Genomic DNA, 23,756 nt, shown 5'->3' on the forward strand with positions numbered 1-23,756 from the left:
TCTGCTGAGGACTTACCATACATTTAAAAAAGAAAAGAAAGGTCTAAAATACTTAAACTGAGCCCACCCAAACCCGGGAGTGCAGGCGGTCCTGCGACCCGGCTGGGCTAGTGCATCCCCACAAAAGGGCAAGCCCGCCTATGTCTGAAAAATAAATTAATGTAACAGCTGAGCATGCCAGCCTCATCCAAAGACCTCTTGTGCTGCCCCTGCACCCCTCCACCTGTTCATGGGGCTTTGTCTTTCCCAGGAGCAAGCCAATGCTGTAGCGTAGCTCAGGGAGCAACGAAGCTCCAGGCAGAGGGTATCTGCCAGGGGATGCTTAGAGCAGCATTCATAATTAATGCTGTAAAAACAGTGCTGCCAGTTTGGGCCCTCTCATGATGCTAGGTGTCAGATGCCAGTGCAGCTGCTTTCCGTACAGCTTGTAGATACAGAGGTTTGTGACACTGTGTGAAGACATCACAGAGTTCCCCCTAAATAATTCAGGCTGTCTTTTAGACAACTTCAATATGTAAGGACTTCCCCTCGCTGTGATGAAGAAAGTCTTTGCTTTGTGCTCCTGAAAACTTATTGCCTCCACAATATTTTCCTTACCCATTCTATCATTGAGAAAACAAACAAAATAACAGCACCCGGCAGAAGTTCTTAGACTGCATCCCTCTGCAGAGCAATGAGGGCTGATGTTTTCCAGGGCTGGAGAAATGACATGTGTGACAGGTTGATATTAATCTGCAAGCAATCAGGTGTCAAGTCCGGGTGCTGCTCCCTGGACAGCATCTGCCTGCACTGAGCAGGGATTTTAACGCTGCACCGAACAAGGCGCTATAAATACCTCAGCAGCCCAGCGAAAGGCAGGAATTAAAGGAAATTAAGTTTTTTGGAAGAGGCTGCTTTTTCAGAGCCTGATTTAGTGATGCTAATACTGGTACCTGTGATTATGTTTGCCCTATTCCCAGTTGCTTTTCCAGTGTAATCAGCCTCGAAGCGTTCAAATGGAAATCTTTCCCGCTGCTTTCCGCTTCACACTGATTTGGGAGCAGGAGAGGGAAGGGAAGAGCCACCGGCTGGTGAGGGCCATGGGGAAATCAGGGATGGTGTTTGGAGGATGGGAGCTGAGTGGTGGAGGATGTAGGGCTAGCAGCATGTGCGGAGAGCAGCCTGCATGCCCCTGCCTGTGGCAGGATGCCCTCTTTGTCCGGACTCACCCTGGATACCTGTTTTACACAGCAGTTCTGGTGTCAGGATACCATATGCACTCCTGCTTACATTCTCCTTAAACACATCAATATATGAAACAGCAGTTAAGAAGTGACCCTGCATGTTTCAATTGCACTACAGCAGACATAACACAGGTCGTTCCTACCTGCAACAGAGGACATTTCCATCAGCTTGTTTCTCTGAGCCAGAAGACACCAGCTCTGCACCCAAGTCACCTTCTGCCAGCCCGTTTGTTGAGGACCACATGCTCCACTGCTCTCCATGTGCAGGACAGTTAGTATGGGATTGGCGAGGCTGGCCCAGAAAGCTTCTAGCAGGCAGACCAGCTTCCAGCTGTCTTTTCATCAAGGTGGACATGGTCAGACTGCATGGTCTTCATCTTCTGAAACACCTGGAGCTTGTGAGCTGCCTTCTCAGTAAATACACTGCCAATCATTGTCTCCAGACATGTTTTTAGGTCCATGGATGCACAGGCATAATTTGCATGGTGGACATGCAGAAAGAAATACAGGGCTTATCATAATGGCCTTGCCCTCCAAGAGATCAAGTTTTTACAAAGAACCCATATATTTCTGCTGAAAAATCATCAGGAAATGTTTTGATGTTGAAAACTGCAAATGTCTTTGAACCCCTGAGATACAGATGTTCATGGCCCATTCATTGTGCTCATCAGAAAGATGGTACCGTGTGCATGGGGTGCGATTTGCAAAGGCACTTAGCATGAGCTTGAAACCCTGACCCAAATCCAAATTAAATACTTTTCTGGCAAAAGAGGTTTATTTTAGATGAGTTTTTACCCTTACCAAGACTACCTTGTCCTCTGCAAATTATCTGCAGGCTGGAAGTCTGTACATTTATTTTACAGATAATAAAAGGAGCTTTTCCAAATGGCAGGGAAATTCCTTCCCTATTTTCTGCTCTTAGACAGATGCGATGCATTTCCTTTCCACCAACGTTTTGTGAGCATAAGCTGATATTCTTGAACATTCACAAATAAAAAGGGTCATAAATACTGAAAAAGGCAAAGCAGCCAGATTCATTTGCAGTAATATTGCAGATGCATTCATTTTATTCACTCCTTTTGATGAGGGTGAAGGCTCCTCGGGGCAGGTCAGATCAAGAGCATCTTGACTTCTGGCTTGGATGTTTTTGGCCTCACATCTGAGTTTTGTCCCGAGCGGGTTTTTTGGAGGAATTAAATATGTATGTCAGAGGGAGAGAACATCTCAGAAGCAGTCCATAAATGTAGGCAAATGCTGTATGGGTGCAGACCGTGGGCACTTGAGCCAGGGCAGCAGAACAGCAGAACAGGTAGCAGCAGCAGTCCATTAGCATCACAAGCAATGATGCTGGCTGCCAGGAGTAATCTCCAGAGGGAAACACTGCAGTCAGAAACACCTCTTGATGAGATTGGTGCCACCCCTGCTTCGGAAGGGCCGGGTGATGCACTGGACATCTGCTGCAAGGAGCATCCCACCAGGTGCAGGAGCCTCCTGCCTCCCGGGCACAGCTGAAGCAGGCAGGAGTGCCCAACTGCCCAATGCCTGCGTTTTCCTGCATGGGGGAAGCTCAGAGGTCCCTTATTTTTACAGGTTTGAACTCCTCATGTGTCCTTGGCCCTGGGAGACATCTCTTGCTCTCCTGCTTCATTCACTCCGGTGGTGGCAGAGGTTGCCCCCTCTGGCTTTGTGCCTTAGGCAGGGAGAGGCCAGTGCGATGGGCAGGATTTTCTCCCTTTCAGGAGAAAGTGATAAAAGATAAATTCTCTTTGGCTCCATGCCCAACTGCCTTTGAAGGCTCCTTTCTCCTCCGCTGTTTTCTCCTTTGATGTGGTTGCTTTGATTTGCACTGCAGAGGCTGTATCAGAGCTCTCCAGACTAAAGGAACACAGGGTTTAGGGGAAGAGCAGTGTCCTGCTCTCTGTCCTGCTGCAGCATCCTGCAAAGCAATGGCTGATGCTGGTGGTGGCTCTGGGGGAAATAAGTGTGGACCTTCATGGAGCAGCTCCCAGCCCTGCCCATTTATTGTTTAAAATCACGTTCCTGATCACTTTGAACCATCTCAATAAGAAAATAATACAACAGAAGACTGGTATCTGTGGGGTGCCACTAGAATTACAACCATTGGGTGATGCTTTCCCATTTCCACATACTTTGAGATCTATCTATGAGCCAATTTTCAGTCTATAAACTGCACGCATCTGTACCTCGTGTGTGTATTAATTAAGCTGATGGGTGATACCATGGCAGGTGCCTATGTGTAATGTCAACACATTTACTTTTATCAATCAAGGATGTAACTACAGAAAGAAAACCCAACATGCAGGATTTGACAGGATTCACTTTCCATTAAAGCGTACCGACTGGAATTAATTTTCCATTAAAGTGTACGGACCACTGTCCGGGGTGCTCTCACATGCTTTGCAAGCTGCTCTGCCCGTTGCTGCCATTTGTCCTGCCACAGCTACTCGCTCCTTCCCAGCCTGTCATCCCTGGCTCCTGGGGACATCACTGTGAAAGCTGATTTTACAGAGAAATGATCTGATTCTTCAGGCCTGTCAGGTGGAGAGGCTGTCACACAGCCACTCTGCGTGACGGCAGCAGAAGGCACCTTTGTCCCAGACGTCTTCCCTCATCATCCCCAGCTAGGGAAAATAATTTGAAAAGTGACTGACATCTCTTAGGCAACGCTGGGAAGAAAACCCATTTGGAGATATTTTGGCTTCTGCTTCATGAGTTTGCTTAATTTTCCCACATCCTGGCAGTGTGTGTTAACATGGAGAGAGAGTCTTTGCTTTAAACAGATCATCAGCTCTGATTATTGACTGTGCTCCTCATGTCAGCACCCATCAGAAGGATGCAGCAGCAGAGACCAGCCACAAGCTGCAAAACCCTGCTTGTGGTCCATGCCCCATTGGCAGAGCCACCACCGGGCTCCAGGGAAAGGAACTGGCAGGGGCAGAGGTGAAATAATTTGCAGGGTTTGCAACCTGCTCCCTGGTGTGACTCAGGATCTCAGCATGTCCCCTTAAGGTGTCATAATGAAGCTAGCAGAAGCGGCTTGCAAAAGCAGAGGGCTTAGAGAAAGCATCCTACCCATTAACAGCAGTCTGTCCGAGGTGTGACTCACGGAGAGTTCAGCCAGCGCTGTGGAGACAGCTTTCTTGGGAGGTGATGTGGCTCTGTTCAGGCTTCTGCTTCCTGGACAGGAGAGCAGCAGCATGATGCTAAAGGCCCAGGAAGGGAATGTTTTGTAGAGGCAATAAATGGCTGCATTCAGAAGTTGTAAGATGAAGTCTGGTGATGGCCTCAAATTAAATGGAAAGATGCCCCTGGATCTCAATATATACATGGATTAGATGTAATGTTAAATTAAGAATCATAGAATCATAGAATGGTTTGGGTTGGAAAACACCTTAAAGCTCATCTAGTCCCACCCCCCCTGCCATGGGCAGGGACACCTTCCACTAGACCAGGTTGCTCAAAGCCCCGTCCAACCTGGCCTTGAACACTGCCAGGGAGGGGGCAGCCACAGCTTCTCTGGGCAACCTGTGCCAGTGCCTCACCACCCTCACAGGAAAGAATTTCTTCCTTATATCTAATCTAAATCTACCCTCTTTCAGTTGAAAACCGTTACCCCTCATCCTATCCCTACACCCCCTGATCAAGAGTCCCTCCCCACCTTTCCTGTAGCCCCCTTTAAGTACTGGAAGGCCACTATAAGGTCTCCCCAGAGCCTTCTCCAGGCTGAACATCCCCAACTCTCTCAGCCTGTCCTCACAGGGGAGGTGCTCCAGCCCCCTGATCATCTTCGTGGCCTCCTCTGCACCCGCTTGAGCAGGTACACTTAACTTTCTAAGGAAGTTTAATGCAACACAGAGGTTATGAATTTAAGGGCAGAAGCGCCAGCCCAGGTATCGGGGAAGGTTCCCATGCCAGTGTCCCCATGCCAGGGGCTGTGCAGCACTTCTGGGAGCTGGTTCTCCAGCTCCCTGGTGGAGGAGAAGCCAGAAGCTGTCGGTAGCATCTTTCCAACAGGGAGATGCACATTGGGTCATGAATTTCAGGGGGATGTAAAGCACACAAGATTAAGATTTAGTGCCTAGAAAAAAGGCTCTTTGTGAAGCCTGGAGGCTGAGCAACCCAGGCTTGCAGCTGGACTTCTGATGAGCAGACCCCACATCCATCAGGGAGATGCTGGCACTTGCACGAGAGGTGAGAGCCTGCAATGAGCACATCTAATGCGGTGTGAGAACAGACAACTTGGCAATCTCTCTGAGAACACCAGTGTGCTGGAGGCTGCCTGCAAATAAATCCACTGAAATTTCACAGCTCTATTATCATGCTCTGAAAGGCAAGCAGGTCTCTGCTTTCTGAATGAGGACTGCTGGCCAGCCCTGCACGCTTTGATGGCCCAGAAAATTCTCCCCTGTAAGCGTAGGTGCAGCAGGAACAGCTGGACAGTGATGGCGTGAGATGCTGCTGAACACCCTGAAGGAGAGCAGGATGTTCCACTGCATAATTTACAAGAAATCAGAGAAAAGCCCTCCCTGGAAGGCATCCTGAAGGTGGGCAAGGAAAGGCTTGTACCCAGCCTGCAGGGGCTGTGGCCTGCATGTGTCCCTGCACAGGGTGAATATTAGATGAGGGCTTTTGCTATCTCCCCCCAGTGTGAACACCCCTCTCCTGTGTGCCCCTGAGCCTAAGCCCTGTGAAAGCTGCCCCTCTGCCCACGCTCTGCGCTCAGCATCCTGCACAGCTTTCTCCTTGGAGAGTGCTCCAGTTAACAAGTTTTTGAGGAAAGCAACAGCTGATATCCCCTTGATCTTGAAGAGCTCTGGTTAGTGCTGCTAGGGCCTTCGCAAACCCTCCAGGGCAGGTTGGGAAAACAGCTTGTGCTGTAGCAGGGCCAGGGGGATTATCTGGTCAGCTGGCAGGTGGAAGTAAGGAGAGAAGCTCCTTGCTAGTGCCACAGCATCAGGAGAACCCTGGGGATGAGTGGTGCTGCAGCAGCTCCGGGATCCTCCAGGCTGGTAGTTCTTTCGGTGCCTTTGCTCAGGGATGCTCCTGCCCAGGATGACTTTCTTAGTAGCGAAGCTGGATTGCTCCATGCTGGCAAAGCTTTGCAGAGCCCTGCTGTGAAATGCAGGAGATTATCATCTGCCCAACTAAGGTGGACTCCAGAGAGCTTCCAGGTGTGTTTTAGTTTCTTGCCACCTCCAGCAGGACACCAGAGGAGTCCCACCGCAGCCTGGTGAAGTGGGAGACTATTCACCAGCCCACATACTGATCTGGTATCTGAGCATTATCAGGTCCGTCAGCCTACACCTGCATGGCTCAAGGAGCAAATGCAGCATCCAGACTGCTCCAGTGGCTGAAAGCTGCCTTGGGAATGCAGCTGCCCAGGTGGAAAACAGGACCCGATCAGCTCTTACTCCTTTGCATACACAACTTCTCCTTTTCCTCTCCTAATTTGGGGGCATTTGGGGCAATTTTGACATTTTGGCTGTAGGTGAAAACACAGCATTTTGTTTTTCTAAACAATTGATAATTTGCCAAGAAGACATGTAACTCTGAGGAATCCCTGCCCTCTCCTATACCTCCAGCCTGAACCCATTTAACCAGTACTCTTAAGCCAGCCTTGCACAGTCCCTGCTTCCCTCTGCCTGACTACTTGCAGTGAGGAAGAGGAGGAGGATTTAGGCTGGATTCTGTATTTTCACTGGCTGCTTTTCGCTGACTTTGCAGAAACATGAGCCCCTGAAAAACCCAGGAGACAGAGCAGTGTAATTAAGGAAAAGAAGAGCTCCAGATGACACTGGCTCTAGAGAACGGTGCTTTCCCCTCCCTCTCAGTGCTTTCTCATTGCATCAGTCTCTTTCTGGGGGCATGAGTCACGTTGGTTCTGGTGATGGATGAAATTAGCTCCAATGTGAAACAGGAAATAAAAAGCCATTCACCAACAAGACAGCTGTGCAGGCATGGGGCTCAGGGCAATGAACCTCTCTGCCTTTTTCTGCTCTTGTGCTTTTCACAAGCAACTCTCTTTTAATTAGAAGGGATGCAGTTCTAAGTCAACTATAAATGATATTATCAAACTAATAGAGTATGATCATATCCTGGCTTTTATTGGTCTGGAAGCTGCTGCTGGCTGCCATGGGAACTGCGTACTTCACATACTTCCTCAGGTCTAGTTTGTAGGCATCAAAAGAAGGGAAGGTAAGAGGTGATGAACCTCCCAAATGTCCTTGATTTTCAAAGAACCGATGAGTTGTTCTCCCCAGAGACACATCCATTGGGACATTTTCATCCCCTCTTTCTTGGCCAACGCTGCTCTTCACCATTGCTCTTCATCTCCTGGCAGGCTGCTGCCCCTCACCTTCCTTCCTCACTGCTCCCTGACCCCCTTGCCACAGCTGGGCTGGGCAAAACCAAGAGTGACAGAGAAATGAAGCAGAGAGAAAAGGGAGAACTCTCCTGCTGAGCCACACAGCCTGTGTGCGAGTGCTGAATGGAGCAGTGTTCACCCCACGCTGGGGCTGTCCCCAGGAACAAAACCCCTCTGTTCCCAGCCACAGGCCCCGCAGGAAGCCACCCTGCTGCAACGCTCCTCTGCAGGGCATGAAAAACAGAGGCTTCCTGAAAGTTACCCAAGGGGAGTGAGAGAAGTAGGACAGGGGAGGCATTCCCTGAGTCCCACAGCCACCATGCTCCCAAAATGCCAGGTGGCAAGTGGGCAGGAGCGGAGGGGAGAGCAGGGGCTGCAGCCTGCACTCCTCAGCCTGACTGTGTGCAGCAGAGAGGGTGCAGTGGAGGATGTATTCACAAATGCAATCAAACGCAAAGGAAGAAGAGATGGAAAGAGAGAAAGATGACTTAGTCCTGGCTACAGTTAGTGTTTCAAGCTTGGCAGGAAATTGCAGGCTCCAGGTGCACCCATGCTGCCCGGGCTGGATCTCATCTCTCAGCTGGGTCCATCCAGTCAGGTGGCTGTCTCCAGCTCAGAAAGCTGGCTATTAGACTGAGCCCAGGTGAGCTGACCCCCAGCCCAACCACCCACACCCTCTGAGCTACAAGAAGCAGCAATTAGCCTCCCCTGTGCCTTGTTAGCTGCTTCCCAGCTCATCAGCATTTCTAAAGGTCAGAACATGGCATGGTGGGTGTGCATCTGCTGGGCTGGGCATGGGGGCAACCAGAGAGACATGGGCTCCTGCAGGGATCAGATGGGACCTGGGTGAAAAGAAAGCTTCTCTCAAAAGGGGTTGTGATGGTGCATGACCATGGGTGACCTGGGGGACAAGAGGCAGCCTGGCCTGTGTCCCACTGGCTTCTCAGCTGGGTCCTGCTTGCATCCCTGCTCCTGCTGCTCCATAACACTGCAGCTCTGGCTGTTGGTATGGCCTTGCCTTGCCTGGCTAGTTGCTCTCTTCTAGGATTTTCCCTTTTGTGAAGGAAAAATATCTTAAGCAGGAGAGGTTTGTTATAACTATTAGGCTGAAAGACTTCTTCCCTGCCTGCCTGACCCTGCTCCATGATGTTCCTTTGAAAAGATCTGTTCATGCTCCATGAGAAAAGGCATTGAGTGTGAAATCCCAGGCACCAGTTGAGATCTTCTCGAACTATCCCCTGCTGCATTGATTTTTTTTTTTTGCATGGGACTAATTTTTTAATCAGAGTTATGTAGGACATGATCAGAAGCAATTAAAGGCTGGCAGACTAATTAATATCAATCAGTATGGTTTATGGGCATTGGCCTTGTCAATCAAACTTGATATTGTGTGTTGGTGAGAGAGCTTTCAGTTCTCAAAGCTAATGCTCTACAGAGAGCTTTTCTTTCCTGAGATGCTCATTAAAATAGTACAAGTCCTTTAGGAATGAGTTAAAGGACACATTTAAAAGTCCTTTAGGTACTGAAAATTACAGGTAGATCCTTTGCTAAATCCTACTTGGTGCTGCAGCAGATTAAATGCCAAGCTTGCTACTGTGCTCCTGAGAACCGTGCTAGGTGCATCTTACCCCTCCTGGGCCTGGTGTGCTGCTGGGAATGTGCCCTGCAAAGGTCCAGGCTGGAGGAGACGGGTATGGCAAGCTGCTCAGCCTGGTAAAGGAGTGATTAAATGGACATGGCAGGGCTTAAGCAGGACAGGGGTGGGATTTCTTCCAGGGACAGACTGGAAATCTGTTATGGACCATTGGGTAGTTTGCAGAGGGATGTCTGGGAAAAAGAGAAAGAAGTAGAAACCTGTTGTAAGCTTGATCATGACAAAAGCAAATGCCCAGTGTGCTTTGGAAAGGTTAGGTTTGTAAGCGAGGAGACCTGCTGCAGCAGGGGCATTCCTGACACTGCTGCTGATCTCCCCACAAGGCCCCAGATTAGCTGACTGCAGGCACTGGCAACCTTTCCAGCATTCCACATGAACCTGTGCAAGAAGAACAGAGACAGCTTTTAAAGCACATCATCCCTTCCCTTGCAAGTCCATGTACCCTGAACCTGGCACTGGTCTTGTTAAAACAAAAATCAAAGAGCGTTTACAGTGCCTGTGTTAGGATGGCACAGGCACAGCTGCTATGAGCACTCATCGCCTTTTAAATCCTGAATCCTGCAACACTCGTGTTCTTTGCATGTAAGAGTATGGATGTAATTTTCTACTTTTAAGAAAAATGAATAAAGGGAGGACATCATCAGGCAGAGCCCCTGGAAAGTGCCTGGCAGAGGCAGAGAGAAGATCTTGCAGGGCACAGTCAGCCATGGGGAGTGATGCTCAGAAGTCCCAACAGCCTGAAGCAGGGGTGGCACAGGCTGCAAGGTACCACTGGGCTGGTGGCATCACGTTCCCAGCAGAAAACGCCTGGCCCACTGACAGAGTGGTGCTTGGGAGGTGTAAGACTCATGGCTGTCCATGCTTCATGGGCAGTGTAGTGCCAGATCCTTCCTAAGTAGAGCTGGAGAGGGCTGAAACACTGGTCTCCATCCTGCTGACTTTTATAGGCCTCCCTGGGTCTGAGAAAGACTGGCATATTATTCAGCAACCTTGTCAAATATTACAGTTCAGCCAGCAGGTCTCTAAGTGGTCACTGTTAAATTTATCTGTATGATTGCTGGAGCTTGTGTTATTAAACTTTGCAGCTGTATAATTTTATCCTTTTTGAATGACTTATAGTCCTTTGCTACAGCCTGTCAGTTGGGGATGTCTGAAGGACCACGGCAGGCTGAGCTCAGCTCTGGTTACCAGCAAGCTGGAAGTTGAGCCATGCAATACTTCACAGCCCTGGTAGCCCAGGCACGCAGAGAGCTGCTGTGGCATGCCAGGAACAGGGAGAGGGTAGCCATTATATGGGAGCAGAGGGATTTTTATCACACACTTATTTCCATGGTACAAAATCATATATTGACATTATGGTGGAAGATCCTTTACCCAGTTATCGCTTGAAGGCATGCATTTTATCTAAGCAAATACTTAATTGGTCCTCACTGGACACTGGTCATGGGACATCAGGCATCAATAAAATATGACTCTTAAAATATGGGCTGAATACTCTTTCCAGTGCAGTGTGGTGGTTATGGTCACAGAGCAGATTTGCTTCAGTGCTTTTTAATGTTTTCATTTGTTTTCCATTTGGGCAAGGTGGCTTATACCTCTGCCATAACCACATCACTGCTTCCCAGCCTCAGCCTTCGCCCTGCAGCTCTCCTGATGCAAAATGCCCTGTCCCTGAGGGGGCCACTGTGGGCAGAGCCATGCATTTTAATTCTCAGCTGATGTGGGAAGTGCATGGCCCTGAGACAGAAGATGAGCCTGCATGATACTCAGCGAGAACATGGAGATGCCTGTTGCTCTGAGGACACGGATGCTGGAGGGAAGCATTAATATTCTGGGCCACCACATCTCCCTGCCATCTGTTGCACCAAAGCAAAGGACACCAAAATAAACTTCAAAATCCTCTGCGAGGGAGAAAACTCTGGATGCTATTTCTACGGCAAGCTGTTCAAGGCTTCCTCAAATCACCTTTCTCCTTTCCAAACGTAGCATATTTCAGAGATGTCCTGCCCCAGGGAGAAGGGTTTGGTAGCTGTGAGGCTTGGAGCATGTGATCATACATGCTGGAGATGCACGGCGAGCTCCAGCACAGCCAGCCCAGCTTATTGCCATAGATAAGGACGAGGCAGAAACCACGCAGTCTCCAAAGCAGCTAGTCGGGATGAGGCAAGGATCTGCAAGCTGGCAGTCATTGTGGAGCAGTTTGTTCCTGAGTGGGCAGTACCATTTAAAGCTTTTGGATGTTTCCTGAAATGTCTGATGGAAAGGAGGAGAGGTTTCCCCTGAAAAGGCCTGCAGACTGCTCGAGGCCCTTGTGCTGCCCTATCTCCTGCTAAAAGCCATTCCACCAAGCATCCATCTCCTCCAAGTGCTAATGTCCTCTTCCCAGGAAGAGATCAGGAGGAAAATTTTATGAGGATTTATTCTTTATTTGGCGTTTGGGACTCTCCCAGTATAACACGCTTACTGCCTATGGCCCATTCCCCTGTCTTCTAGTATGTGCAGGTAAAGATTTATGCTATTCCAGGTGCCAGCCTCACCGGAGAGATTAATGAGAGATAATTTCTTACAAAGAGGTTTATTGAGTTCTCCGAGTTCATTCACCAGCTGTGAAGTGAAACATCTGAAAACAGTTTTTGAATACTAAGTTCTCCCTGGCACTAGCGCAAAAAAGGGAAACAGTGCCTTTTTCTGATCAAGGTATTTATTTTGCTGGGCAGAGCAGGCTTCATGTGCAAAGCCTGGGGAGCTGAGATGCTGGGTTATTTGATGCCTGCTACAGTGGCCCACCCAGGGTGTGGGAGGATGTGCCTGGCATGCTCAAGGCACCACACTCTGCTTCTCAGCATACTCAGCCCCATGAGCTCCTGCGAGCGATGGGTTATTATTTTATGGCAGATTTGGAAAGCAGGGGAGCCCTGGAGACCAAGACAAGGGTGATCAATCAGCTACGGCCATGTAAAGGCACTAGGAAATGGGTTTGTGGTTACAGCACCCTGCAGATCTCATGTCTGCTGGCCTTATGGCCCAAAATGTTGATTTGGTGTCATAGCAATAGCTCTTCTGCCACATTATGCTTTAAAGGCAAATAAGGAAGGTCCTTCCTTGGATCTCAAGCTGGACCAGTCCCCTCACTGCATGTGCCTTATTGACCTGCTTCTTGGGATGCCCTCCTTTCCTCTGTCCTACCCAAAAGACAAGCAGGAGCCCAGCACTGGCTCCTGCATCCACATGCCGGGCTGGTGCAGAGGGCAGAGCCCGCACCAGCATTGCCCAGCAAAATAACGCGTGGCTGTATGGTTAGAGATGCTGCTGGTTTGCTGCAGACAGTGTTTTCCTTGGTGCATGGCTCATTTGAACAGAAGTCACCCTTGCTTGGGTTGGAGGAAACTGATTGCAATTAGTAAACTGTCTTTTAAAAAAATCCTCCCCTTAACAATTGGGCAAGTGGCTGTACAGGGCCCTCTGGGGTGTATCTTTGTATGCAAATGTTGGACAGGAGGCACTAATTATGCTTCTCTCCCATCTGAAGCACATTTCTACCCCTGTCAATGGATCATTCGACCAATTTTTATCTCTGTTGCACTTAGTGTACCATGCCTATAATGCATTTTTATTTTTGCACAGATGTTGAGGATACATTAGCTGGGAAGAATTGATGGGGAAACCCACAGCTGTAAAGACAGATTTCGGAAGATGATTTACCATTTCCCTCAATGTGTTACAGCGAGTCCCCAGTGAGCCATGGTCAGCCTGTGGGCTTTTCCTCTGGGATAAACCAGTGGTGAGGATCTGGGCATCTTCTTCATTTATTTATTTATTTACACTTTGATGCCCCTTCCTTGGAGGTGACTTTTCTGCTATCTATCTGCAGCATTTCCCTTCAAAATCCCCCTCCTGACAGCATTCCAGCAACAGGATCATCGTTTCTTCACATCCCAATGAAGAACTTGCAGAGGTATGTTTACAAATGCCTTTTGCACACATGAAATGTTGTAGCATCGGGGAAGCTCACATAAAAACAAACTACAGCACTCGCTCTTCCCTTTGACTGGTCTTTGTCTTCAAACAACTGTAAAAGAGGGCAATCAATATAGCTTGCCAGGGTCTTTTTAATGTTTCCTAAGCCATTATGGTCATAATGCTTCTTCAGGCTGCCATGTCAATACATTTGAGACACTGAACATGTCAAAACCACATAAAATCTTTATTAAGGTGAAATTAAATGAGCAAGCCCAAATCAGTAACTTAAATGGATATTATCCTTCAAGGATGCCAGACCTAAAAATCAGACACAGCTGAAAAATCCAGGGCATTAAAAGCTAGGATTAAATTAATGAGAAACTCAAACCTTTGCCACAGAGCCTGGGCAGGAGGAATTTAGGAGGACGGGAATTGCTGCTATGGTGCTCTGGACACTTGCCCTTTGTTTTTTATTGCAGCATTGGCCTGAGCTAAAGAGGTGCAGTGAATCTGGGGCAGGCACAAGGAAAACAGTTATTGGCATGAATGTTCAATCTCCCTCCGCTCAACAAATTAACCCAGATTGAACAAAAGAAAAAAAAATTACTTATTTGCATATGGTCCGAGGTGACAGTGCATGGGGCTGCACTGGGTGGCATCAGGATGGATGCCCCCCCGCGGGGAGGGCATATGGGTTTTGAAAGGGAGGGAATGGAGACCCTTTTTTACCCTGCCCAGTTAAACAGAACCTGGCAGCCTCAATCCATCCCCGCCGTCCAGCGTGGTGCCTGCTGCAGCAGGGCTGTGCACACAAGCACATGGCGCGCTTGAGGAGGAAATCAGAGCAGTGCAGGTTAGGAGGCAAAGCATCCCACTGCTCTGCTGCCGGTGGGACAGCATCTCCCTGCACCCTGCCCTGGCTTCCCCGAAGGCCTCTGTCTCCTGCACCGCCCCAGGGTTACTTTAGGAGGTGATGCTCTCAGGTATCCACAAAGCAGCAGCAGGTGTGGGGCTGCGGCTCACTGCTCCACAGCCATGCAAGAGCAGCCGTGCTCCAGGACTGCAAGGGAGCCTGTGCCTGGGGAAGGACCAGGGTGCAAGCGGTAATTAAACCTCAGGAAAAAGGAGCCGATGCTGGGCTGGGAGAGCAGCCAGTCCCCAGGCACCCTGCTCTTGGCATGTGGTTTGCAAAGTCTCGCACTGCAGAGAGCCGGTCTGCCCGCAGGGCCATCCTTGTGCTGCATTGCCCTAGTGGGTGTCTTTCTTTTCCAGAACCCTCCCAAGCACTTTCAGACCTCGCAAAGACACCAGTGCCGTTGCTCATGTGAAGAATCTGGCTGCAGGAATGCAGGGTGCTTTCGGCTCGGTGCCAGATGCCAGCCACCCTCCTCTCAGCCTTGCACAGGGCACCATCAGATATTTTCACCTGCCAAATGGAGACCATCAGAGGACAAGCAGGGTATGTGAGAGCTCTCAGGACCCCAGGAAAGAAAAGCTACAGCTCGCACCCCACCCGCCTTCCTAGCCCCCTTGGCTGTGGAGCACGCCAGCACACAGGTCAAGGCAGCAGCAAGATGCTTGTGCTGTTGCATGCTGGATGTGAGCTCCCAGGAGGGTAAAATATTTGGTAATTCAGCCCAAGGCAGTGAGAAGGGTGGAGGTACTGCAGGTACCATGAAGCTGTTGGGACACAAGAGCTGGGTCCAGGTTCTTCTCACAGATGGTGTTGGGCATGCAGCACCACAAACCCATTGCTGCCTCTTCATCCAAATGTTTGGCAGGGGGACCAGCCTGAAGGAAGGCTCAGAGAGGCTCAGGTTTTGCATCTCCAGAGGGTGCCATTGCTCTGGTGTCCCCTTCAAGCTATGGGGTGGACCTGGCTCCTCCAGGGGCTGTCGCCTGGTTTGGAAGGAGGCATTCGCCTCAGCATTGCCCAGCGGGTTGGTAACTGGTGGGACAGCACCACTTAGGTCCCCAAAGAAGCGCTGGCCTCTCTCCATCAAGCGCACGGGCTCCCTTGTGCCTGTGGCCTGTTTTCAAATGGCAGTGAGGGATGCTGCCCCTGTGGGTCTTCCTCTGGAGGGCTGGGAATTTGCATCCCTTCTTCTGCATTATTGGTGTGTTGCTTTTGCTTCAGCAGGTGGGAGTCTACAGCTTGCCAGGAGGATTTCGCATTTCACAAAGGAGCTCTTTTGCCAACACACCTTCTCAGATGAAAGCTGAAAAATTGCTCGGTTCCAGCCTATTTAGTTTTAATTGTTTCCTTTAGTTCTCATTGCTTGTGGCAAAATATCACCTTCCCCTAACAAACAGGCAGGCTGGGAGCCAGTCACCCTGTGCAGCCACCTCCCTGCTGTCCCTCCTGCTGGTCCCACAGCTCCTCAGGGTCTTGTCTCTGCTGGGCAGGGCTGGATTTCAACAGTGGCTTGTGTTGCCCTCAGCAAGCATCGGGCGAGGAACAGTCGCAGTGCTCCCACTGCTGCACCGACTCCAAGGTCTTTGCTGGCTGCCCTGGCTCTCCCCTCTGCTCGCGGACACCCACCATGCCACCTTTCCCAGCTACCTCTCCTCTCCCCTGCTTCTCAGTCTTCTTCCTGTGGCTGCTCTGGAGGGGCTGGCTTGTAATGCTCGCTTCCAAGATGGCTTTGAAAAGAAAGGGTTGTGTTGCTGAGTAAGAAACACGATGCACACAGAGCCCCTGGGGATATTGAACAGAAGACAAGAAAAGCCTCTCATCGCTCCCTTCACCAGAGAGTGGGCTTCAGGCACCAGTGAGCTCAGGTGCCTTTATGGGAATGATGCATCCCAGGGGAGCATCGCCTCCAGGACCTCTCCTCCCACCCCTGCTCCTAACGCAGGGGCTCAGGGCAGCCCTTCTCCAAGGACACCCCTCTCCACAAAGACAACAATTCCATGTCAGCAGTGGGAAGCAGGGTCTTGCAGCCTTGGGAAAAGGTTGTGGGGACTCTAAGCCTGCTTGGAGGTTACAGCACCAGGAGGAAAAAGCACTATTCCCAGACATCCCCCCAGGCAACCTTAGCAAGAGATCAGGCTCAAGGGAATATTAACTTATTCCAATATCAGGCTGAGACAGAACAAAAATACACACAACAACCTGTCAGAGTTTTCCCTGGGTAATTTATTTTATCCCCAGGCTGCGGGTGCAGCCTGATACTGGGCACTGCCCGAGCCAGCACATCCCAGCCCTGGGCTGCGCAGTGCCACACCGCAGCCAGCAGCACCACGCTTCCAGCACCTGCAGGTTTTCCTCTGCTCAGTTCTGGGGAAGAGCTATAAAACAAAGTCTCATAAATTAATTACCTAAAAGAATGGCAGAATGTTATTAGATACTTGGGAGTTAATTGTACTGATGTTAATCGCATGTATTTTAATGGCACCAGTAGAGATGTAATATGTAATTCCATAGGTATTCCATAATAATTTAGCAATTTAATTAATTTCTGCTAATACCTTTTAAATCACCTGCCCTCTTCCCTTCATGTTCTCTGAGGGAAAGAGGAAGAAACTTTTCCAGTTGGCTACATCTATTGCAAATCCACTTTTGTTGGCAAATATATCATTTTATTTCTCAGCAGATTTATCCCCGGTAGAGAAACCCCCCAAAATCATCCCTGCGTGACAGGGTGGCCAAGCAGAGCTGTGATTGCCTGGTCCTAAATTTGGAAGGCTGTATCAGGGCTGGATGAAATGTTTTGGACAGATCATGATGGGCTGAAAAGATGGAGACTGAAACGATTTGTGGATTTAGGTCAAATTTGGTGAGCAGAGCCAGGAGAAAATCTGGAAGAGAAATGTAAACAGCATCAGGCATTTTATTCTGTCTCCTCAAAATGAAATGTTTGGCTTAGAAAAAGCAAAAATATCCCATTTCGGTGTGTTTGAGATGTGGCTTTTCTGCTTGTCTCCTTGCGCCTCCCCTGAGGTGCAGGCAGCTGAGAGGTGTCCAGCCCCTGGGGCAGCACTTCAGCTGGAAAAATCATTTATTTGCTTTCTGTGCCCACCACTCACTGAGTGCAGGGCACAGCACCTTGGGACAGCACTTGGAGGTCCAGGGGAGGTGGATATAGGAGGAGACAAGTGTTTTGGGCCATTGGTGAACTGCTCCCCAAGCTTCCCCCCTCCCTCCCCACACTGGCAGAAAAGAGACCACCAAAAGCCATTGCTCTCACGGGGCCTTTATTGTCCGGCTGGCCCTCGCCTCCCACCCCACTGCCCGCAGCTAGCTGAGACCCTCGCCACTGCACACACCGGCAGAGGAGACCCGTGCCCATCCCCAAGCCCAGCCACCTGCCTGGGGCAGCACATCCTTCCTGGCTCATTTTTGGGTTGGTTTTTTTTTTGAAATATTTTATTTTAAAAATATAGTAGCTGTGGAAAGCAGCCCTCTTTATAAACGCTCGATGCTGGAGTGAAGTGCATCGTTGCCATCCTTATTACTAAGCCCTCCTGGGTGCCTGAGCCTGCCTGCAGCAGTGCCGGCAGGGCCAGGGCGGCTGCACCGGCTGCTGCAGGCAGGGAGGCTTGCAACGGCAGGGAGAGAGACAGAGAGACCCTTCTAAAAATAGAAATATTGTGCTGAGTTGTTTGGAGTGAATGAAATACATAAAACACCAGCATTAGATCAGCTTTAGCTTGTCAAATATTGCTCCCAGCAGAGTCGGCGTAGTGCGCTGGTGGAGGTGCAGTCCCCCTCATCCCGCGGCCAGGGAGCCATGCTGGCCCCCAGCCCCGCTCCCTGCCACAGGGCTTGCTGCTCTTGCCCACCACCAACTGCAAAGGACACTGGCCCCCAGGGCAGCCCAGGAGCCCCCGGGAGCCATTATAAATAGGAAATTGTAAACACAACCATTGGAGATAAGAGACATCTACGATCACAGGGTTTACTGGTTCAAACGTCCCACCCTCCCCCCCAACCCGTACACCTATGCCCCTGTCCCCACTCCATAAAAAGGACTCCGGTAACAAAATCTTCGTTCCAGGCTTGGAGTAAAGGTGAGGTGCTCGAGAAGTAAAAAGGGACACTGCAACCTTAGTGGTCTTTGCTTGGGAGGGGAGAAGGTGGTGGGAGGGAGGGAGAGGGTTAGCTGGTTCAGGTCCTTTGCAAGTTCATTTGGTTTGTCTGGAGGACTCCTAGGGTTATACCTGAGATGAAGACGTCTAGGGGACACTCCATAGCTCAATTAAAACATGGTTGGTGTTTTGTGCCTAGAAGAGCCCTTGCTGCTGGGATTTGTTCGTCGTGCTCGCCCCGTGCAGCAAGAGAGCAGCATCCCTCCTCCGCTTGGCATGGGGCTATCTGAACCAACGCTCGGCTGGGGGTGATCCCTCATGTGTCGAGGATCTCGCTGGTGGGCGACGGCTCATGGGGGATGCCCTGTGCGCTGTGGATGGTCTGGTTGTGGGAGAGGGAGTTCTGCTGGAGCTCCAGGGCAATGGCGTTCTGGGGGAACTCCTTCACCTGCCGCTTGTACTCAAGGAAGGTGCATGCCTTCGTGGCGATCGCAATGATGTTCTTGCCAATAAAGATGGTGGAGACTCTGCTGTCCTGGAACAAGACCATGTTGATGGCACGGATGAAGATGGTGACGATGTTAATAGTGACCAGGCTGAGGACGGGGTAGAGCATCATTTTTTGCGGGGCAATGTGCTCCCCTTGCATGCTGATCTCACTGAGGGACACACAAGGCAGGATCAGGAGGAGTATGTAGCAGTAGAAGAACATAAGCCCCTCCGCCCAGATGGGCAGGCCGGTCCTGTGTGGCTCCCACAGGTTGGCCTGGATGTCCAAGATATCCAGCAGGTCGAGGGCCACCCAGAAGAGGCGCCCCCGCAAGTCCTCCTTCTTCCGAAAGGTCCGTATGTACTCCATGCTGTCCAAGGCCACCAGCACCAGGTAGAGCCCTGGCACACAGATGGAGAGGAGCAGGGTCAGGGCTTTCCTGGCCACCGTCTCCAGGTTCTTCTTGTCCGCTTTGTAATTCTGAAAGATGAAGTACAGTTTGATCTCCAGCACGAAGATGTAGAGGAACCACAGGATCATGGCATAACCCCTCTTGGCTGTCTTCACCTCCGCCCCCACCCACACCGCCACGTAGCGCAGCACAATGAGGAAGCAGATGTCCCCCACCAGCACGATGATGCAGACGCCAATCTTGCGGGGCCCCTGGTTCTGCTCGACCAGGTAGGCGTCCATGAAGGCCATGCTGGTCATGATGACAATGGTGGTCAGACAGACATGGCGCTTGTCGGGCGGTGGCAGCACCATCGTGAGACGAGCGGCCCTCCCTCTGTGCTGGCACTAGGGGAGCAGTCCTGCTGGCGGGGCACAGGGGGACATCTGTGGTGAGTCTGGGGACCAAGGGTTGCTCTGTCCCCCAACCCCAGGAACAGGTCCCTGGAGAAGCAGTGGCTCAGCTGGCAGCCCCGCTCTTCCGGGGCCCTGGGCAGACCCTGTCCCCAGCTCTTCACCCTTCACTGGCTGTGCCCTGCAAGCACCACAGCTCTGCCCCCAGCCCCAGGCAGCCTCTGCCACCAGCAGCCAGGGCTCACAGAGGTGCAGGGCCTCCACGAGGGATGTCCCTCCTCTGTGGTGGGTCCCCCATCGTTGTCAGGGTGTCCAGCGATCCTATGGCACTAATGTACCTCCAGGCCCTGAGCCCCAAATCCTGGTACAGATCTCTGGAAATGTGGTAGGCGACTGGGTAACAGGCAGACCTGGCTGGCAGGGAAGGAAGGGGAGCTCTCCTCTTCCCAGTGAGACCCCACGCTCCTCCAGGGTCTGGGGGGGTCCCGCTGTGTCCTCACGGGGAACCACCTTCACGCTTATCCCCACAGGGCTGTGCCGTGCTCCTGCTGCTCCTAGCTGTATGTGCATCCCTCCATCCCTGGAAAAGGTAGCAGAGAATGAGCGTTAGGGTCCCTCCACATGCTGGCCAAGGGATGGCGAGGACGACAACGCCCCTCAGCTCCCACCACACCACAGCATAGGCCAGGCTCCCACCAGGTGCCATCCCACCACTGTGCCACCCACCACTGTGCCACCCACCACTGTGCCTTGCATGTGGCTTAATGCAGAACAGCTTTTTATAGAGGACAAACACAGCCTAGGGTGTCCTGCATGGAAACATGGCATGCTGCCCTTACACAGGCACCCTCCATCCAAAACTCCTCGGCAAGATCAAGCCCCGGCTGCTCCCACAGAGAAAGCAGGAGCAGAACCCAAGTGGAGACAGGCAGATCCGTGAGTGCCCTGTAACACTGTGAAGTCCCACTGGGCCCACAGCACCCCCAGCTGCAGGTGACCCACCCTGGCTGTGTCCCAGCTCCGGAGAGGGCTCAGGGGGTTTCTTCTCACGTCTTGAGCTGCTGCCTGACAGAGTGTGAAGAGGTGCTCTGCGTGGCAGGCTGCCAGACGCCTGCCCACGGCTGCAGCAGGGGAGGGGGTAAAGCAACTCGCAGACTGTGAGGCACGTCCCTCTTCAAGTAGGGGTGAGGTTAGGAGTGGCATGCAGGGCTTGGGCTGTCCCCGGCATGGCAGGAGGTAGCAAAGCTGTGCCCAGGGCAGCATGAGGTCCCAGCAGCTTTCTGGACTGGCTCAGCTGCTCCTGGCCACAGCTCCTTCTCACCATACCGTGCTTGCATAATTCATTAATCTTTTCTGAGCAGGGACCGCACTCCCAGGACGTGACTAGGTCCCAGTGCACTCAAGAGTACTATCAAACTGCTTACACAGAGTGGAGGAGATGGATAATGATCACAGTCAGATATGCCCATCACATGCCATGTGGCACCTAGCTCTGCGTGCATAGCAGCTCCCTGGGAGGAAAGTGCTTGACCCCACAGACTCCCCTATAGATACCCCATCTCATCCTGCGGAGCCTGGATGCCGCAGTTGCGTCTGCCCATGGATCCTCATCTTTCATGCAACCCGTGCTTCTCCAGCCCTTGGCACTGTGGGAATGATGGCCCTGGAGATAACATCTCTGGGTGACACAGTCAGGCTGCTGGGTCTGTGAGCACTGCTTACCCAGCCCGCCAGGGTTAGGCTGAGACTAAACCTGGATTTGGAGGCCTGCAAAGGTGCTGAGCTGAACCCTGCACATGCATGCAGTCTGGCTGGCCGTCCTGTGGGGCATCCCTGCTTGCAGGAGCGGGACCAGGACCTGAGGACAGCCCTGGGAGCTGTTGGAAGGACTCAGTGTCAGAGCCCACCCAGGACCCGGTGGCACTGCTTCTTCTCCCCACCACTTGGCTTAACAAGGACACAAGCAAACCTGGGCTCTCTCAGCTTCTAGGGAGAGAGGCAGAGGTGAAGGTTGAAGGGAAGAAACCAAGCCTAAGGAATTGTAAGCCATTAAAAACCTGCCCTACTTTGCACAGGGAAGTGTCTTGCAGCTTCTTATGTTTATAGGGCCTCATTTAAATAAAAGCTGGATTCTCTTCTGCTTTAGAGAGAGAAGAACAAAGAAGAAAAAGTGGGAAGCCAGATGAGTCAGAGCCAGCCCCAACGTGTGCCTGAGTAGGTGGACACCAGGGAGGCATGTACCTGTGCCCTGGTTCCCAAAGGATGTGGCAAGCGAGGATGTGGTGCTCAGCAAACGTTAGCAGGGGACTTAAAAACCGCTTCCCCAGCTGGGACCCCCATGTTGCTCTTCTGAGTCCACTGCTAGTCTTGTGCACAGCAGGGAAAACTGGCATGTTAAAATAATTTCTCAAGCAGGAATTGCTCAAAAAGAAACAAAAAAGATGGAGGGGGATTCATAAGTAGCCCTAAATGGTGCTTCCGAGGCAAGGCACTCACTGCAGCCCCGCTCTCACCAGAGCAGCAATCTGAGATGTCTTGTGGCTGCCGTTTAGGGCTTCAATTTGTTCTTTCTTGAGGTTTCAGATAAAAATATACAGTCATTGCTGTAACTGCTTTTAAACTCATGCCAAGTTTTACAGGGGATTTATATCCAAGGATGGATAATTCTAGATAAATTAGGTCTTTCAGGAGGGAATGGTGTTTTTCTTTCCCCCTTAAGTACTTATGCCTTCAAAAGACAGCAGTTATTTAAAGGGCAGTGGGTGCCTCACAGCACATTAAGGTTAGGAAGCAGCTTGCTTGTAAATCATGCCCCTCTGCCCCTGTGTATTACACCAGTGGTCTGGGAAGCCAGGGGAAGGCACACTCTCCCAGCCCAAGCTATCCTCACGCCTACATGAAAGCACACAGAAAAACCCTACCCCATCTCCCAGTGAATACCCAGGGCACCGGACAATATTAATTCATGGTGTTTACAACAGCAGCAAACAAGTCTTTCACCACCAGTGCTGAGCAGATCATTTTCAGCAAAAGATATGCTCAAACAGTGGATTCTTTCTTCCCGTCCACTCCTGAACAATTCGCAGCAGCTTGGGATGGGTTTGATAAACATGTTCATTTGTTACGGTGACCTTTTGGAGCGGAGGAAGGGGATTGCGGGGCTGAGCTGAATCACAGGGCTCAAGCACTGGTTTTGCTTGGGTTAAATCCTGTATTACCCAGGGCGAACACCTCTCTTGCTTTTTGCAAATAGTTTCCAAGCATTCACTGTGGTGCAAGCTCTTATTTTCCAGCTGTGCCACAGCTGGTATTTTCCCCACCTCTTGCAGCCCCAGTGCTATATGGAAATACGGAGGTCTCTGCCTATCTGTGCAGAGCTTGCCTGTTTGAGTGATGTGTGACCATCCTACCAGGGAAGGGACACATAAAACCCTCCTCGGAGGACTATTAAAAAAGGCAGGTAGTTTTTAAACAACCATTACTGTAGGAAATTCTGATTCATAATTTTTAAATGACTGCATTTGACAGTACATTCAGACACCGCTTGAGAAACGTGCTGGATAAACAAAAAAATGAGCATGTCAGATAGCCACAAGAGCACATCTGAGGCAAATATTTGTTTAGACAAGTATTCACAAAGTTTTTCTTCCTGCAGGAATTCTTGTAAATAAAGGGCAGCTCACCTGAATGTAATGAGCTCGGAGTGTTATGGATGCCAGCGAGCCAGGCTGGCAGCTTCCTATGGGAAGGGATCTAGCAGCCTTTGCATCCCACTCGATGCCAGGGCTCCCACACGCAGGTATTGCAGCAATGCTTCGGTCTTGGCAAATATGGGTCTCCTTACCGGGACAAAATTCAATCTATAATCGCATATTCTCCTCTACCACTCTCCTACACAACCAGCTCCGTTGCTTGCATCGCAGTGAGCAAATGCACTCGGTAACACCCACAGCAGCTTGTGATCTGCTGGTGAGACACAGCCCAAGGGCAGTGTCCAGCCACACCAGTGAAGACCCGCAGCACAGCACAGGGACAGGCAGCAACAGTGTGTTCCCTCTCCGTCTCTGGGGCTTGCTTGGGGACATGACATTTCACAGCCCAGCCTGCCCCTTCCCAGTGTCCCCACAGGGCAGGAGAGGCTGTGGTGGGAATGGGGGGGTGCTGTGATTTCCTGGAGAGACTTGGGGGTCCTGCAGGTGGATCCAAACC

At 50.9% G+C, this 23,756-nt stretch overlaps 1 protein-coding gene across 1 annotated transcript in view; it reads right to left on the reverse strand.

The window, feature by feature from the left end:
• Positions 1 to 16,340: 16,340 nt before the first annotated feature.
• TMEM121 (transmembrane protein 121) overlaps positions 16,341 to 23,756 on the reverse strand; it is a 38,394-nt gene continuing 30,978 nt past the window's right edge. The window contains exon 2 of the mRNA XM_074832803.1: positions 16,341 to 20,127. Within this exon, the coding sequence (XP_074688904.1) occupies positions 18,570 to 19,508 (939 nt within the window). The 5' untranslated portion in view covers positions 19,509 to 20,127 and the 3' untranslated portion in view covers positions 16,341 to 18,569. The remainder of the gene's footprint in view (positions 20,128 to 23,756) is intronic.

The sequence above is a fragment of the Strix aluco genome, chromosome 8 (assembly GCF_031877795.1).
Source record: "Strix aluco isolate bStrAlu1 chromosome 8, bStrAlu1.hap1, whole genome shotgun sequence".
Taxonomy (NCBI): Eukaryota; Metazoa; Chordata; class Aves; order Strigiformes; family Strigidae; genus Strix; species Strix aluco.